A 16,941-nucleotide genomic window follows, 5' to 3' on the forward strand; every position below is an offset into this window, starting at 1 on the left:
CTGATGAACCGGAAGTTAACCCGTCGCTCGTTCGTCTCAAAACACCCTTCTGTAATGAGCCTGCCGTACACTAGCCCGGCAGTCAAGGATCCATGACAAGCTTGAGCATCCCAGATGCTATCCTGCTCCAGCTCACTATCGCTATCACTGCCGTAGCCCTCATCTACCTCGCCAATAAGAGCTGCATGAGCTGTCGTGCCATTGCGAAAATAGCGCCGGGTAATTGCGATTGAGAGATGCCTCCAGCTACTGATAGTGAATCCTTTTTTGCAACCTTGGAGGCTCATTTGTCGTAGGATGCGGGTCATCCGTGCCGATGTCCAATGTGGGCCGGGGCCTAGACAGCGCGGCTTGGCTTTCGTCTCTCTTTGAGGACGGTTACGTATGTCCTCCTCGCCATCACTTCCATCACTGCCGGACCCATAACCATTTTTCCCATCATCATCATTCAGGTCATCAAGTGTTTCTTCCGGGGCCCATAGGTTAGCAGATGAGTCGGTTTTGTGCCAAACGTTTGCTTGTACATCCTCCCAAAATGGCAGCACGAGCCACAGGTAATAAATCACCAAGGCACTTACTTCATGCGGTAAAAATCGATGGATAACTTTTAACCGCTCCGTCTTTGAGAATCCCTTATGGTATCCAGCCACAAGCATAATGAGCCCACGGTCGTAGAGGATGTTTCGTATGCCACCATTGGCAGTATTTCTATGCCGTAGGGTAAGCAGCTCCAACGACCGGGCAGCCTGGCCACCACACAAGTGGATTATAAACAACAGACATTCGAGGAATTCCTCTAAGTGGTTACCATAATGCCATGCCTTCTTTTCGAGAAGCTTAAATTCAGCCTCTGAATCACCCTCGATCCATGCTTTCCGTAAAGCGGCGTTTGTCCACATTTTGCGGAATGCCCAGCCATTACTTTCCGGCAGCTGCTGAAAGAGGTTGTCGACAAACGAGTGACCTATGCTTGCGTCTGCTGCATTATCGATGAGTTCTTCCCATGGGATTTGGGGTGTTCCCAGCTTCATAGTCGACTCATCTTTATACTCCTCGCAGAAAAGCAGATGCTTATACAGCAGCATCTCAGCTCTTCGTAAAGCAGCCTGCAGCATAGACTGGACCCCAAGTACATTAATACGAATGCCTTTATAAATCAAATCCTCATTGTCCCAGCTGACGGAGCCTGTCATTGCCTGTTGGCCGCTAGCTGCCATGCCGTAATTGCGAAGCCGAATGATGAATTGCGTTGGCGTGGTATCCCAACCCTCAGCGCCACCAACTAGAAACCGGCGTGTCATCTCAGACATGATTTCGAAGTGCCCTGGGCTCTTCTCCTCAGCTTCTTGTCTGGTCTGTCCTTGCTCTACCCTCTGCTGAATATACAAAGCCCTCTTATCAACCGTATACTTCACGAGAAATACCCGAGAGATGGCCATAATAGCCGAGAGTTTAGGGGTAAAGTTTGCATAATTCTCCCAAGTCTTATCATCTCGAATACTTAGCACGGTCAAGAAGCTAACGAGTATACTATCGTACTCGGTCGCCTTGGTGAAGTGGTCGAGAACAGAGATGTAGAAGACGAGTGCGGCATTCTCGAGGAGTTCGTGTAACTCGTTGATCCGCGACGATGCCGGCATAGGCTCAACCTTGTTCTCGATATCGATGAGTTCCGCAGCATAGTCCATCATCATGTCGAAAGCAGTGGTTTGGCCCTCGGTAAGCTTGAATGGTGGTCGATCGGCTGCATTCTCACAAGATATAGCCCGAACGGCATAGGCAAAGAATTGAAGACAGACGGCGATGTACTTTTTCCGAGTCTGGCGCTTGAACCGGAAGTGAAAGGGCGTGCTGCGCTCTTTATGCAGTTCTTTCCGGTTGACCTCAAACAACACGTTCCAGGAGACTGCACCAGGCCTGGCCACACCAGAAGCTTTTCGAATCAGACGTCTGACGGCGGCGTGTATATGTCGGAGCTCGGAATCATCCTTGGGGTCATCTGGCTTCAGAACATACTTCAACGAGATGAGGTCCCTCAGGAATTGTTTCTTATCGCTGAAATCTTTCAAGTGGGCTGTTGATCCTAGTCGACGAAGCCATGAGTTGGGTGCTGCCAAGTCACCCATCTCTTCGATGACCTCCATCTCTTTCTTTCGGGCCTCTTTGGACTTTGCCTGAAAGGCTTGTGTGGCCTGTTGAACGGCAAACTCTGCCCTTGCCTGCTCAGCATCTAGACTTTCTAGATCATGACCTCTTGCGACCTCAAAGTATTCGCTGCGTGGACCCTTGGCAAAGAGCTGCTGATAGAACACACCACCTCTCCAGTAAGGCGAGTCTGCATCTGTTTCAACAGCACTGGCCTTCCGGGGACCAGGCTTCAGGTCTAGCTCAACGCCATGCACTTTCCCGAGGTGTTCATTTCTTCGTCTTGAGTTTGCACTCACAGTCCGGCATTCTGTAGTGAAGGTGCATCGAAACCCTCCGCTTTTAGGCTTGCCAAGTCCTTCGATTGGTCGACTAGTGTCCGGAATGGGCGGCAGAGCCAATATCTCCTCGTCGCTTTCAATAAGGTCGAGTGCTTCGGCCCATGACTTGACTTTATCAATCTCCCTCTTCACAAGTCCATGTGGTCTACCGCGAAGATGTGCCTGGATTCTTCGGCGTGTAACCATATACTTGCACGGCTTGTAGTAGAAGACACCGGTTCAAGATTTATAGTTGGCTTTATGGCTTTCATTGGGGCAGCCCGAGATATTAATTGCAGGAAGTAGATCAAAATAACTGGTATCTCAAAGCGGATTTGAAAATACCAAAACTTGAAATCCGGATGATTAACCGTCTTCGTTCTTCGATTTCTCACATTCATAATCCATAATACTAGGATAAAAGAGTCCCGTAATCATATTCAGATAGCCTGAAGCCTATACAATAATGACTGTACCCCTCAGAACCTCAAAATACTCGCTCCTTGGTCCTTTTAAGAATAACCGCTGATATAAAACACCTCCCCTCCATGGCCTTTCATCATGCCCATTATTAGTTGCCGCTGGCGCTTTACCAGGTTTTAGCCCGAGATCCCATCCATGTTCATGCTTTGAGTGTTCCCGTATTCTCCTTGTATCGGAGCCTACGAACCTACACATCGACTTTCCCTCTTCGTTCTCCACTATGAATGTACATCGGAACCCTCCGGTTTTAGGCGGCCCTAACACGTCAATTGCTGGCGTATCATCAGGAAGTAACGGCAATTCACTAATCTCTCGGTTACCGTTGATGAGTTCCAGCTGAGATGCCCACTCCTGTACCTTCTTGATCTCACTGCTGTTCAAATGGTGGGGACGACTTCGAAGATGATCTTTGATCCGCTGACGAGTGACCATTGTTGCACATGAGCGGCAACCAAGAAGCCTGTACTCTTCCTCGTATGTGAAGTGAGGGTTATCGCGCATGATCCGACTGTCGTGAGGTGTGAATTGAGAATTCACAGAAATAATGCTTGGCCCGCAGTTCGTCTCTTTACTTCTTTGATCCGAATTAGTCGCTCGGCTTGCGTTCTTTAATGCCCCCACCGTATCTGACTTTTTCCTTTTTTTAGCCGACATAGGGCGATATCCAGGTGACTCATCACTTTGTATCATACACGCAACACTTCTTTTCAGCGTAGCAATGCTTAACGGTGGATTGGAAGGCGAAGTAGTTCGTCCGCGTGGTGCAGATAACACTCTGCTGGGCTGATGAATAAATTCATGCCAACGAGTCGATGCCCACTCATAAGAGCGAAGAAGCGCTGGCTGAAGCCGATTTGGAAACGCCCCATCGAGTCCATAGGTGATCCCTCGCTGTAAGGGACGGTGTCCGCTTTGCCAGGCGAATACGGCATTCAGGTCAGCGTCTGCGGTAGTATCGTCATAGATATTGAGCGGTGAATGCACCTCTCTGACGTGCTTCTCCGTAATGCTGATGGCCATCTGTCGGAAGATTCGAATGTTAACCTCGCGTTGCCAAATACCCAAAGTGGCCTGCTTGAGTATCGATGTAAGACGAGAAGTGCACCATGGCTTTCCGCCACTATGGAACAGTAGCCGTTCGTAATGGTATGGATATGCCTGAATCTGTTGTTCTCGTCTCAAGAGGGCTGCAAAGCGTCGGATATAAACAAGATATTTATACATAACATGCGCCAGCCGTGATGGTAGAAAGCGGACCACGTAAAACTCTCGGCCCATTTGTCGCTTAGCTTTGTGATGCCGCAGTACATAACCCATTAATCCATTCCAGATAGAGATGCTGCAACTAGTAGAAGGGCCGCTTTCGCATGCTAGGGTGAAAAGGTCGCGCGCTCGCGGAGTTTGACCACATGCTGTGTATAGACCCCCAGCGAGCATCTCGTCCAACTTCGTAACTTGCTTCAGGTATGAGTCCATGGATTTCCATCTCCAGCGGCCGTATTTACTGAGTTTGCTTTCCCGAGAAGCATATGCTGAATAAAGCAGGTCCAAGTACGCTTTATCAAGGTCATTTGCAGGGTGTTTCACAAACGAATATCCGCTTGATGAATTAGCCATGTCATCCTTTATCGTTGTTAGGTCGATTTCAGGCTTGAGGTCAAACATTAGCTTGTCACAAATCTCTTCCGCCTGCGAAATAAAATAATCTGGGACCTGACGGAATTTGTCCATCGTTAATTGGAAGTCACCACAGCGTATTGTTTCTCCATCGTCACTCCAGCTGAATAGGAGGGATGGTGGTTCGGTATGCGCGATATTACGGCCAAAGTCTCTTAGACTGACCATTTCAGCAAATGAATATTGCGTGCCTGCTATCATATACTTTTCTCGAATTGAATTCAACTGGTCGAGTTGGTCCACATGTAGACGTCGTGGAATCCCAACACTGTGATACTCTCGTAACGGCAGGGCGCATTCCATCAATAATAGACGTTGAATGTAAATGAGACCAGATAAGTATGGACAAAACTGCCTTGCGAGTAAAAACTGCTTGCAGTCTTGGGAGAAACCAAGGATTCCACTGAAGAACACAAGCAGGGTAGAGCTCGGTTGGCCTTCGGCGAAACTTTCAGTGCTGATGGTGAGACACAACTGATATAAAAGTTCGAGAAACTCAATAAAAATCGCCGTGTCAGACTCATCCCGCATCTTCGAAGCTCGGTCAGCATGGCGGTTCTCATCGACTTCGGCTTGGTTGCCTACAACCTCGGAGTTGTCACCGTCGACCTCGTCGTATCCGAACATCGAATCAGTATCTTCGTCTTCGTCATCACTATAGACTTCTTCTTCACCTGGCTCATCGTCAAAATCCTTAGATTGTGACGCATTGAATAAAATAGTTTCGTCCTGCAGCAACTCATAATCACGGTGAGCAGAAACCTCATCGCTGGCTTCGCCGAAGTCGCTACGTCCCTGTATCACAGGCCAGGATCCTCTTGACCAGTCAAACAATTTCCAGACCTTATGCTCCCAAATGACTTGAAGTTGAGAGGATAGATCTTCGCTCAACTGAAACCTCACACACTCTCTCTTGACTCTAGCCGTCATCATATGCGTTCGAAAGGCAAAAGCCAACAGCCGTTTCTGAACATTCCGGTACTTTCTTTCGGTACTTTTCTCCGCCACCAGGCTGAACGGTCTTTCGTGGAAATACTGAAGCCTCGTGCTGTTTAGCCAGCATAGAAGAAAACGACTCGTCCGACGGATCGTGTTCTCGCACCGATCTACCACGATGTCTAATGCCCCTAAGATGCAAGATATCTTCTGCTCAGCTTCACTCGAGCTTATTATATCTGAACAACTTTCTTGGGTTCCTTGTCCTAAGAAGTAGTCTATCGCCAAGGCGCGTCGGTCAGGTAGTCGAGTCGATGCTCGCAAGATATCGCGCCTTGCACCCTTGTATATAGCTTGCCATTGTGTTCTCTCCATCCAGATACTTGTAGTCGCAAAGGAGCCACTGTCCATGTCTTTGCTACTCAAACGTGGCTGATTCATTGTTTCCCAGTACTTCTTTTCACGTTCTACCACCTCACTCAGATGAGAACATGAGACCGGGCCGAGTTCTTGTGGCGCCACTCGCGATTGGAACGAATCTGTATGCACTTTCTTGTGGACATCTCTTTGTAGTCGTGTCTGGGAATCCACGTGGAACCATCTGCTGCCCGCCCTGCTAGGGAAGAAGCGTTGGCATGCGACACCCTCCTCCCATGGTGACTCGTAAGTGGACATATGGTAATCCGGCGGTGGTCTTCCCCTGCCTCTTGGGTTCGTCCATTGATGCTCATCAGCACAATGCTTTTGGATCTTCTGAATACGACGGACAATGTGGCCGCACGCACGACATTTCAAACCGTCTGGTTTTGGTGGCGCAAGATACGGAATGGGTTCAATTATATCCGTTGGGTACCGTAAATCACGCAGTTCGTCCTGATTGCGTAGAATGTTTGGGATCAGTTTTATCTTCTCTACCAGCTCCTGTCGATGCTCTGGCTGCATATCGCGATGCCGTGTTTTCAAATGAGTAGTAACCTCATCAGCTACAGAGGCAAACCCGCAAACCTGACACACAACAAGGCGGTATGTTGAAAGAAGAACGTAGGGATAAATTGCACTACATGGTTCAGATTGCAATTTAGAAGCCGTAATAGTGATCGTCATAATGACTTAGTTGCTGATAGTATGGTCTGAACAAAGATGATACTTCGATCAATAATGACACCATTCAGCAGTATATAATACTTGATAGCACTTTACGCGACAGGACGCGTCGCGTTCTATAGTAAACCCCTGTTCTGATCAGCACTACCCTTCCTGTATGTGGAATAATGTAAAATCAACTCTATACCCTGGCAATAATCAACCCTACTAGGTTTAAAGTGGGTCAATAAAATCAACTCTACTAGAGTTGATTTGGTCATTAGTTACTAGGAGCCGGTTAAGAGTAAGCAATTAGTCACAGGGCCAAAGCGCTGTGGCGCCATGCTTTGTTGGGGTAGTAAGAGTAAGGCTGGGGATTGCGTGTTCGCTACGCTCAGGCTCAGGACGATACAGCGCGTTACATTTCCGTATTCTGTTGTTAACTTTTTAAAGCCAGCATTGGCACGTGGATTCAGGCTACGGTCAGGTAGTTGAGCTTCGGTTTCAGCACAGCTCCATAAAGGTAATCCCTATCATTGGCCAAACAGACTACCTCCACTTCGCTGGCGGACTGCAATAATGTTGAGTGGCCTGTTACGGAATAGCTCGGTTTAGCCAGGATGCTGGAGCCATGGAGTTGTCTCGCTCTGTTCACCGGCCGCATTATAGTTAGTCTGAGTGCTCTCGTACGGCCGTTTCATGATAAAATTAGTCAACTCTACTTTAGGATGCATATTTGCAAATAACTAGAGATAATGATAATAATAAATCTTTCCAAGTCTATAGAATCCATATTTCTTAATATGTACACCGGATAAGGCCTGGATACATATTGTACACGCGTCGGCGCGTTCCGATCGTTCAAACAGTTGAAACTCGGAATTTATCCACGAACAAAGCTAAGGAGTCAGCCAATCGAAAGGCCTGAACCCCTCTTTTGACTTGAAATTCGATCAGGGGCACTTGCACTGACCAACAATTGGGCATTCGACAGTCGGTTTTATTCGGTAATACGTCCTGCAACCATACGGATACAGTTAGCTACCTTAGCGTGACAGGGGCAATGGGTATTCGGCTGGTAAAGTGTGAGGGCAAAGCATGTCATCGCGCATTTAAGAAATCATACGACAACCAATGATTGCCCATTCTGTTCCCTTACTGCCATCCTCGATTCTATTCGCCGAGCGTTTTTGAGTTGCTAGCCTGCACTGGTCAGTCTGTCATAAATGCCACGGGACGCTTGATGACAGGAGTGTCCCTTTATAAATTCTCGCCTGTGAACATAACCCCGCCGACAACCGCTTTGTCGCTCTTCGAGACGCCTTCGCATCTTGTCAGGCACAAGCCGCAATTCCACGGCACGGGCTATCTCAGTGTCCTTTTTCTGTTCCTTTTTACCTTACGCTGTTTTCTTAGCTGCGGCCAAACGTGATTAGAACGGTGCTCCTCTGCCATCACAAGGGCATGTTGGCCCGAGGCGGAAACGATGCCCAGAGTACGAACCAGTTCGCCGCCACTTCAGGCGTCCCCGGTCACGCTCACCCTGCTCCCGTCGCTCCACAGAGAATAAACCCTTCGCAGCAGATGTCGAGTGTACATTGGGGTCCAATTGGCTCTGCTCGCGGCATGAGTATGATTAGTGTAGCCTCTGATGAGAGCGAACAAGTCAGGCTCAATACGCGAGGCATGGGCAAGAGAAACCCCTCTCCCACCAACGGCCGACGAAAAGCGGATGAGCCCACGGTCAAGGCTCCCACTAATAAGAAATCCAAGACCAATGCCGCTGCTACCAACAGTGATATGGATTTCTCGGATGAAGGGTCCACAATGGGACTGGAGGAGAGCGTGTCCATATCAAAGATGACAAACGAAGAGAAGCGAAAGAACTTTCTCGAACGCAATCGGTATGTCTTACAATCTCTGATTGTTCTGTATTGTGGCAGTTTACTGACTCTCCCTCGAACCAGCGTCGCTGCCCATAAGTGTCGTCTCAGGAGGAAGCAATGGCTTACCCAGCTGCAGACTAAGGTTGAGTTGTTCACTACGGAGAACGATACCTTGATGGCGCAAATCGCCCATCTCAGAGAAGAGACAGTCAACCTGAAGACACTCCTTTTTGCCCACAAGGACTGTCCAGTTGCTTATCAGCAGGAACTATATAGTGCTTCTATGTCGCAGGTTATTAAGCCCTATATTTTATAACTCAACTCTTGCAATATAGTTAGATATATTCTGAATTAGGTTGTAGCTAGTTAGGATTGTAGCGGTATTTCTTATAGTGTAAGACATACGGGAAGGTGTGTATCGACTGGACTGATTGGACTGCCTTGTACGCGGAAAGGTGTGAAGCTGTGCCCCCAAGAGTAAATCTGCTAACTGGTTCTGTGCTGCCTCTACTTCTGCAGAAACCAGGTCATGAAGTCCAGTTATTAAGAAGCGTATTATTTTATAGCTCGGAATCTCGTTATCGTCCGACCACATAATGTGGCTAAGGCTCGTCGTGTTATCTTTTATGGCTTTGCCGTATGCGTGAAGCTTTAGTGACTAGCTTATTGGCGACCTTAAGTCTTTTGTCATAAACCTGTCTTGCATTTCTTCTAGTATGTAAGCCAGGAAGTCTGCTTCATTGAGTTTAACAGCGAGAAGCGCCCTTTCAGCAATAAGAAGCTGGCCCATCTTGATGAGTGCCGATAACTTTAGAGTAAACTTAGCAGCCTCTGACAGTTTCTGCGTATTGCTAGATGTCACATCTTGGCGAATTCCCATTACTGCCAGAAAGCTAACAATAATGCTATCATAAACATCGCCATATAACTTATAATCTAGGAGCGAAACCATCAAAATAAGGCATTTATCGTCCAGTCTCTTTCTGAGTTCCTCAGAGTGATCAGGATTCTATCTATCGCCGCTAGCGGCACTCATTTCTAACGCTATGCGAACGGCATCCACTATCACTACAGCCTGCCCCTCAGTAAGCCGGTAATGTAATTTTGGGCTTGTCTTTAGCCATGCCAGGCGAAAAACATAGCGCATTAAATGCTGAAGGACGCGGCTATATTTTTTATATATATCTTCTCTTAGGTTGTAGATTAGTGGCTTGCAGGACGAGCGACTAGCAATAAAAGAGTTAAGCCGATATTAGTCGAAAGCATTTAATATGCCATCCTAAAGCGAGATCCGTAATCAGGTGATCACGCGTGAAAGAGAATCGAGAAGAATAGAGAGTAAAGTTTCAGAACTGCCTGGGGAGCCTAGCTTATAGGACTTGGCTAGGTTTGGAAGTGAAACCAGAGCGGCGACCTGAGCCAGTTCTTGTTTGTAGGGCTCTAGGAAGCAGGGCCATTCCGTGACTTGAAGCCACTGGGATTAATGTCTAGGGTTAGAAGATAGAAGGTTTATATCAAAACCAGTCTGGTTTGATATTGCTGAGTTTTCATTTTCTTGCTAGGCAAGCTGAAGGTTTATGATGTCCTCAAGTCCAGTTTAGGCAAACACAGGGCTGATATTAGTTGCGTTACTTCCTGTATCAAATCCAGATGGGCTTTCCTCCATGTCCTCGTGAACTTTGCAGGCCTTAACGATAAAGTACCTACATCGTGAGCCGTAAAAAAGGGTTTGATAAGAGACTGGAGTCCTGACCAGACCAGCCTGGGCAAAACCCTTGATTCCTCCAACCTCTCCCCTTTGTCGGCGCTACGGTTAGCGTAATGGTTGCTTATGAACTTTTTTAAGATAATCTTCTATTGCTGTGCGACCTCGGCAGATATACCGGTCTCGATCGTCTTGACAAAGTAGACAGCAAATTCCATCATGGAAAACACTAAGGAACTGAATCGGATGGGCGATCGGCAGCGGTCGCACCCTCCTGAACATCTCATCCGCGTCTCGTATAAGAGGTAGATGGTCAAAACTTCGCTCAAATAGCTTAATAGCAGCGACGTAAAAGGCACGCATTGAGTTCTAGTGTTATCAGATATGCTAATCAATATTATTTTGCAGTATTACACCACACTATTTTGAAACAATAATACGCAAAGAGGGTCGTAGTAAAAGAGACCTTCAAATTCCATCGTGAAAGGCGGTTATATTCTGCTAGTCGTTGTAAAGCATCAGCTTGTACGGGCCGCTAAAATAAATCTCGGATGAAAATTACAGTAGGAAGTGTCGATGATGTAAGAAAGCTCAAGTACGCGTTCACACGTGTGAGTAACGCGCCCCCAGGCCGTCGATCAAAACGGGAAAGATAAGTCGCCATAGTATGGGCATATGGGAATAAACCGGAGATAGACAGGCACTTGAGAAGTGAACAGGGGTACGCGACAATTAGGGGTACACGACAATTAGGAATAGAAGAGTAGGCGAACCCACAAACCTGGCACACGAGAAGGCGGTATGTAGAGAGAAGAACGTAGGGATGAATAGCACTGCATGTTTCAGATTGCAAGTTCGAGGCCGTCGTAGTAATCGTCATAGTGACTGGGTCCTTGTTAGTGAGATGTGAATGACAATTGTGTTTTGATCAACAACGAGACCATCTAGTAGTATGATTTACCCCCCTATAGCACTTTACGCGAAAGGACGCGTCGCGCTCTGGATAAACCCCTGTTGTTCTGATCAGCACTAATGTCAAATCAACTCTACACCCTGGCAATAATCAACCCTACTGGGTTTAAAGTGGGTCAATAAAATCAACTCTACTAGAGTTGATTTTGGACTGTAGGACTAGGAGAAGGTCTTAAGAAAGGTGGAAAAAGTGCGGTGCTCGCTTATCATACGCGTTACGCTTTTGCTACTTCAGCCCCAGAAAACCCAATACTATAAGCCTTCCTGATAGGCAACCTATCGCAACTGTATCGGCCGAAATAGCTGCTGCTCCACTGCGACAATCAGCAGGTAGCCAAAGAAAATCCCTTCCTGCCGTGGTCACCCAGGTCTCGTCCTGTAAGCCAAGTGTTGAGACCACCAAGGGCTGCGATGACATGGGAGGCTCCGCGGAAGATACGAGGTCGCCAGGTAAAGCAAATACGCCATTACCAGTGACAACGCCAGACTCATCAGGCAGAAAAGAAAGTACTTCCGTGTAGGAGTCTAACGAAAGGACCTCTCTACATGCCCCCGTTTGTAGGTCCCATACCCGTACCGTCTTGTCTCCAGAGGCCGATGCCACCATTGTTGAGTCGTGTGAGAATACTACCGAGTTGACCGCGTCACTATGGCCCTCCATTACATGTTCGCACTTCCTCGTCCTTAGATCCCAGATCCGGATCGTCTTGTCCCAAGAGGCCGATGCCACTGTCGTCGAGTCGTGTGAGAAAACCACTGATACGACCTCGTCGCTATGACCCTCCAGCACACGCTCACACTTTCCCGTCTTTGGGTCCCAGATCCGGACTGTATTGTCACCAGAGGCCGATGCCACCATTATAGAGTCATGTGAGAATACTACCGAGTTGACCTCGCCGCTATGACCCGCCAGCACACGTTTACACTTCCCCGTCCTTGGATTCCAGATCCGGATCGTCTTGTCGCCAGAGGCCGATGCCACCGTCGTCGAGTCGTGTGAGAATACCGCCGACCAGATCCCATCGCTATGGCCCGCCAGCACATGCTCACACTTTCCTGTCCTTGTATCCCAGATCCGGACTGTCTTGTCACCAGAGGCCGATGCCACCATCGTCGAATCATGTGAGAATACCACCGAATTGATATACGAGCTATGGCCCGCCAGCACAGGATCACACTTTCCCGCCCTTGTATCCCAGATCCGGACTGTATTGTCACCAGAAGCCGATGCCACCATCATCGAGTCGTGTGAAAACACTACCGACCAGACCCAGTCACTATGGCCCTCCATCATATGTTCGCACTTCCCCGTCCTTGTATCCCATATCCGGATCGTCTTGTCCCAAGAGGCCGATGCCACCATCGTCGAGTTGTGTGAGAACACCACTGACGTGACCCCGTGGCCATGACCCTGCAGCACGTGTTCGCACTTCCCCGTCTTTGGGTTCCAGATCCGTACCGTCTTATCGCGAGAGGCCGATGCCACCATCGTCGAGTCGTGTGAGAACACCACAGACATGACCTCATGGCCATGACCCTGCAGCACGCGTTCGCACTTCCCCGTCTTTGGGTTCCAGATCCGTACCGTCTTATCGCGAGAGGCCGATGCCAACATCGTCGAGTCGTGTGAGAACACCACCGACGTGACCCCATCGTTATGGCCCTCTAGCGTCAATAAGCACGCATCCCAGTCTTCTCGGGCCTGTGGCCAAACACTTAACCATTCTGGGATACGACTTTCGAATGTCTTTCTGATGATGCTCCTCTTCGGAGCGAAAACAAGGGCAGAAGAATAGATCTGCAACGGTGCTTCATTGATCACAGAGAAACTCGCCTGAACGAACCTAACTGCATCGACCAGGAAATCAAACAGGCTCGAATCTCCTCGGTTCTGACAAGAGTTAGCGGTGATCAGGCTTCAACCTGTGGAGGAAGCTTACCTCTAGCTGATCCATCAACGACCTAACTGAGTCGAGACCTTCACCAGCTCGGCCCATCAAGCTCAGCGTCTCCATCCAATGAAGAAAGTGTGTCGTTAGGAACTCGTAAACGTCTTGTGTGTCATTTGGCTCAAAATTGACCCTCATCTGATGATAGACCCAGTACATACATGCATATTGAAGTTCTGGAGGTATGCGTTTCTCGAGTTGTGCACCGTCCGCCACAGATCGACGCATACCTGGGAAAGACAGGCCGCATATATTCTCACGCAGAGCACCGCGCATAAGTCGTAAACAGTGTTTTGCCAAGTTTCGGTGGGTGAGTCTCTCATCCACCCAGAACTCGCTTTTCTCGGTGACAAGATAATCTCGAAATGACAGATGCAGTAACCGCACGGACACTGTCCGTTTGAGCGGGATGCTCAAGACAGAATGGAGTGCATCTAACCTTTCATCCACTACGTCAGGGGAGACGTTGAGCAGTCGTGATAGGCTCGTTACAGACAAAGGACTTGCAAAGGTAACGATACTGCCAACGATTGCTCTGAAACTTTTGATGATTTGCTCTCTGTCGTCTTTTGAGACGTCGGCGATTTGGGAGCGTAAGACGGGCCCATAGGTCTGGTCAAGGTGAGACCCATGACTTTGGTTCCCTTGGTTCAAAACCTTTCGCAACTGTGTTTGAGGATTCCACCTACGATCGCTGATGAACCGACAAACGGTCGCCGCGAAAATGAAGAGCGGTACAGCCATCCGTGTGAGGTCTTGTAACGTTTGATGCCCTGGCCAATCGGATGGTAGCATTCGCTCATCCCCCACGGTCATGTTGAAATCATGTCGGATCTTCCTGAATTCATCGTCCAAAAAGGCAAATATATCATGCTTAACGATTTGCGCTGGAATTTTGTGAAGAACTAAGTCTTGGTAGGTGTCTTGGGCCTCGCTGAACCCCAGCCGAACTGGAAGTTCCGGCCTGCTTGTTAAGAAAATTCGGAGACGTGGACGGAAAATTCGAGTTTGTGAGAGAATGTTGATCAGCAATCTGATATCGGCCTCTCGCTCGCACTCGTCTAAAGCATCAATGACTATTACGACTGACGGTGGGGTTGATGATGTTGCCGTTGCTTTTGACAGTGGTTCTTGAATGAGCTTTTCGAACTGTTCTCTCACGGCCTTGTCAGCGACCGCTGGATCAGCATCGACTGCATTCTTGATGAACGGTGCAACTCCCGGTATGCTCCAGGCCAGCTGGCGGGCTAGGGTAGGCACAAATTTGGCCAGGGTACCTCGGTCAGTCTCTCCTCTCTTGAAGAAGAAACTAGCGCCAAGATCACCGCGGTGGCGCCGGATTTGAGCGACGGTGCGTGCAATAGTCGACTTTCCAGTCCCAGCCATGCCGTTCAGCCAAAATATTGTTTTCAAGTCGGAATCATCGATCCAACGGTAAACATCCTCGAGCAGCTCCACTCTAGTGTTTTGCAAGCATGTCGGGTTGTGCTCTTCGGCGTACGAATCGAAAGAGGCACCTTTCGCTATACATAGCTGATCAAGAGCCGTTCGGTGGTCGACGTCGAGAAGGATCGAGCTGGAAGACCTCGTTAGGTAGATCCATCATAAACCGGCATGAGAATACCCACGTCTGGTCGACTTCCAAGGCTGTATAAATAGCTTCGGTACACCGCTGCAGATCCCGGATTACTGACTGAAGATTCTTGCTCGTGAATGGCCAGTTCAAAGCCTCAAAGCTAACTCTACCCTGCCCATTTCTCTCGGCAAACTGCCTCACGATACGCTCAAGCTCAGATTGGCTGTCGACTGTTGCCAGAAGGAGCGCATGAGATGCTTTGAGTCTTGAGCCATGCGGCCCATCCAACAGGTTGCGAGCGTTCACTGATGCTAGGTTCAGACGCGTGAGCTCTTCTGTCAGCCTCTTCTTGTCCTCTTTGGCGTGCGATACATCCTGGGCGTATCGTACGCACCAGCTGATTACCTTGGCCGACAGATCAACCACAGCGATAACGCTCGACGCGACGCCGAGCGCTTCTGCCATTGGAACTGATCACTATGTTCACCTTCAGGTTCATTGACAACGGCGGCCTAACCATCGTGCGGGGTCAACGAGGCTCAGTCCTCCCAAACACGCGTGCTACACGTGACTTAACGCCATCAGTAAGGCTGCAGAAGCAATTGCAGGTAGCCATATCGACCATGGGTGTAGTCCTGAATTATCGTTGCGAATCGGAAGGGCCTTTCCTCAGAAACGTTAGACTGGGTCCTGGATAAAATTAAGCAGGTCCAGCACCCTGGAACATTTAAGGGCGACGCGTCTGTAATGGCACATTAACCCAAGGCGGAATGGTAGCCCTTCTTACCGAATGCTTATCGATAACAGCCCCATAGTGAGATAAGATGCACGGTCATCAAAGGGCTGTTCAGACGGGCAGAATTTTCTAACTAGCTGTATGCAAGTACCAAAAAACGTCTCCCCATGTGTTGCTGTCGCGTTTTCGTTCTTGTATCCTTCTCGTCCGTCAAGACCAGGGCGTCTCGATGTGAACAGCGTTTGAGCTTATGTGTTTCGACGATTGGACCCCACTCATAGAAAGCGCAAAGCGAACATCCTACAGCTTGAGTGCGAATAAGGCTGCGTACCCGATAAATAAGAGGATTTCGAGCTGTGTAAACCCCCTGGTCTTCATTGAATGGAACAGATTCCATTACCCTGACAATTTTAGCGCGTACAAGCTCTGGCTGAAACGGTCTTTGGGTATTAGTAGCCTGCCAGTCCTGGCTAATATCACGATTTCTGTCGGATGCAATTGACTGCTGATATTTTTCCATTGCGTGTCTTAACAATGGCGACGGGGCTGGGAGAGCATTCGATAGTTGACCTCTCATCCTGCGTGTCAGGTGGCGTGTCTAGACACTGTCTCTTCTCGCGCCTTCCCTTGCTGGGCTGAGATGGTAAAAATGCAGGCGGAGGGGCGGACGTGTGGTCATCATGTCTTGGCTTGGCGAAGAAATAAGAGAAATGAATTGTCGATTAATCGCACAGGAGATTGGCTCGGAATGTATTGTCTACCAGCTAACTGTGAATTGCAAAAAGGGGTGCTAGCGTGTCAGGACATTGAGTGGCAGGAGATAGGAGGCTGGCCCCCACATTTTGTCTGTACTGTAGGGTAAACGCCTGGGTAGAACGGGTGCAGACTATAGTAGATGATGGGGATAGTTTAGGGACAATGCAAGCAGATCTAGGATGGGCGGTACGGGCTGCAGTGAGCAGTTCGGCGCGGAATGGGGTAGTCGGAGTCGGCGGGGTCATCGAGATCCCTGCCTCGGTGCGAGGACGACCGAAGCTTGAGCGCTTTTCCTTCACGCTCGGCATGAGGACGGAGCAGAACCCATTTTCCGGACAACTAGCAGCGATGGCTTACACGTTGAGACACTTACCCGACCTTGAGTATCGAAGCGTGGCACTGTTGGCGAGCAACAAAGCCGCCGTGCTCACGGTCCGAAACCCTCGCCAGCAGTCGGGCCAAGAGTATGTTGGATGCATATATGATTCCATCAATGTATTGAGGGTCAAGGGAAACGTGGTGGCTGTCGTATGGATGCCCATCAGTGCTGAACACAGGCTCCTGAAAATGGCTAAGAAAGAGGCGCGAAGTGCGAGCCAAGACGGTGCCGTCCCGGCTCAGAAGTTTCCCCGAATGCGATCGACGACCCTGAATATAGCCCGATCGAGCCAGCGTTCAAGCAAACGGCTACCAGACAATGTTGGGAAGTTTTCGAAG

General features: G+C 48.9%; 6 protein-coding genes across 6 annotated transcripts; 1 reads left to right on the forward strand and 5 right to left on the reverse strand.

Moving 5' to 3' along the window:
- Nucleotides 1-1,181: 1,181 nt before the first annotated feature.
- On the reverse strand, nucleotides 1,182-5,156 carry BKA55DRAFT_712855 (uncharacterized protein; the record flags this gene model as incomplete). Its single annotated transcript, XM_046200837.1, has 3 exons — nucleotides 1,182-1,724; nucleotides 1,800-2,655; nucleotides 2,989-5,156. Coding segments are annotated over 3 exons (3,567 nt in total), but the record flags the coding sequence as incomplete, so codon positions are not given.
- A 273-nt stretch (nucleotides 5,157-5,429) lies between these two features.
- Nucleotides 5,430-6,665, reverse strand: BKA55DRAFT_524254 (uncharacterized protein; the record flags this gene model as incomplete). The annotated part of the gene is made up of 1 exon (XM_046188707.1): nucleotides 5,430-6,665. A coding segment is annotated over one exon (1,236 nt), but the record flags the coding sequence as incomplete, so codon positions are not given.
- A 599-nt stretch (nucleotides 6,666-7,264) lies between these two features.
- BKA55DRAFT_667395 (uncharacterized protein) lies at nucleotides 7,265-8,928 on the forward strand (the record flags this gene model as incomplete). The annotated part of the gene is made up of 5 exons (XM_046197830.1): nucleotides 7,265-7,312; nucleotides 7,861-8,019; nucleotides 8,061-8,548; nucleotides 8,612-8,822; nucleotides 8,893-8,928. The coding sequence occupies 5 exons, from the start codon at nucleotides 7,265-7,267 to the stop codon at nucleotides 8,926-8,928; spliced, it is 942 nt and encodes a 313-aa protein (XP_046043568.1).
- Nucleotides 8,929-10,721: 1,793 nt separating this feature from the next.
- BKA55DRAFT_192899 (uncharacterized protein) lies at nucleotides 10,722-11,274 on the reverse strand. The gene has a single exon (XM_046185080.1). It carries the CDS (start codon nucleotides 11,113-11,115, stop codon nucleotides 10,771-10,773), a length of 345 nt encoding a protein of 114 aa, XP_046043569.1. The 5' UTR covers nucleotides 11,116-11,274; the 3' UTR covers nucleotides 10,722-10,770.
- A 159-nt stretch (nucleotides 11,275-11,433) lies between these two features.
- On the reverse strand, nucleotides 11,434-15,464 carry BKA55DRAFT_680097 (uncharacterized protein; the record flags this gene model as incomplete). The annotated part of the gene is made up of 3 exons (XM_046198202.1): nucleotides 14,785-15,464; nucleotides 13,148-14,732; nucleotides 11,434-13,098 (listed from the first exon to the last, which is right to left on the reverse strand). The coding sequence occupies exons 1-3, from the start codon at nucleotides 15,195-15,197 to the stop codon at nucleotides 11,434-11,436; spliced, it is 3,663 nt and encodes a 1,220-aa protein (XP_046043570.1). The 5' UTR covers nucleotides 15,198-15,464.
- A 10-nt stretch (nucleotides 15,465-15,474) lies between these two features.
- BKA55DRAFT_581200 (uncharacterized protein) lies at nucleotides 15,475-16,492 on the reverse strand. Its single transcript, XM_046194032.1, has one exon. The coding sequence runs from the start codon at nucleotides 16,043-16,045 to the stop codon at nucleotides 15,602-15,604; it is 444 nt and encodes a 147-aa protein (XP_046043571.1). The 5' UTR covers nucleotides 16,046-16,492; the 3' UTR covers nucleotides 15,475-15,601.
- Nucleotides 16,493-16,941: the final 449 nt, after the last annotated feature.

This window comes from Fusarium redolens, assembly GCF_020744475.1.
Source record: "Fusarium redolens strain MPI-CAGE-AT-0023 chromosome Unknown BKA55scaffold_20, whole genome shotgun sequence".
Classification (NCBI taxonomy): Eukaryota; Fungi; Ascomycota; class Sordariomycetes; order Hypocreales; family Nectriaceae; genus Fusarium; species Fusarium redolens.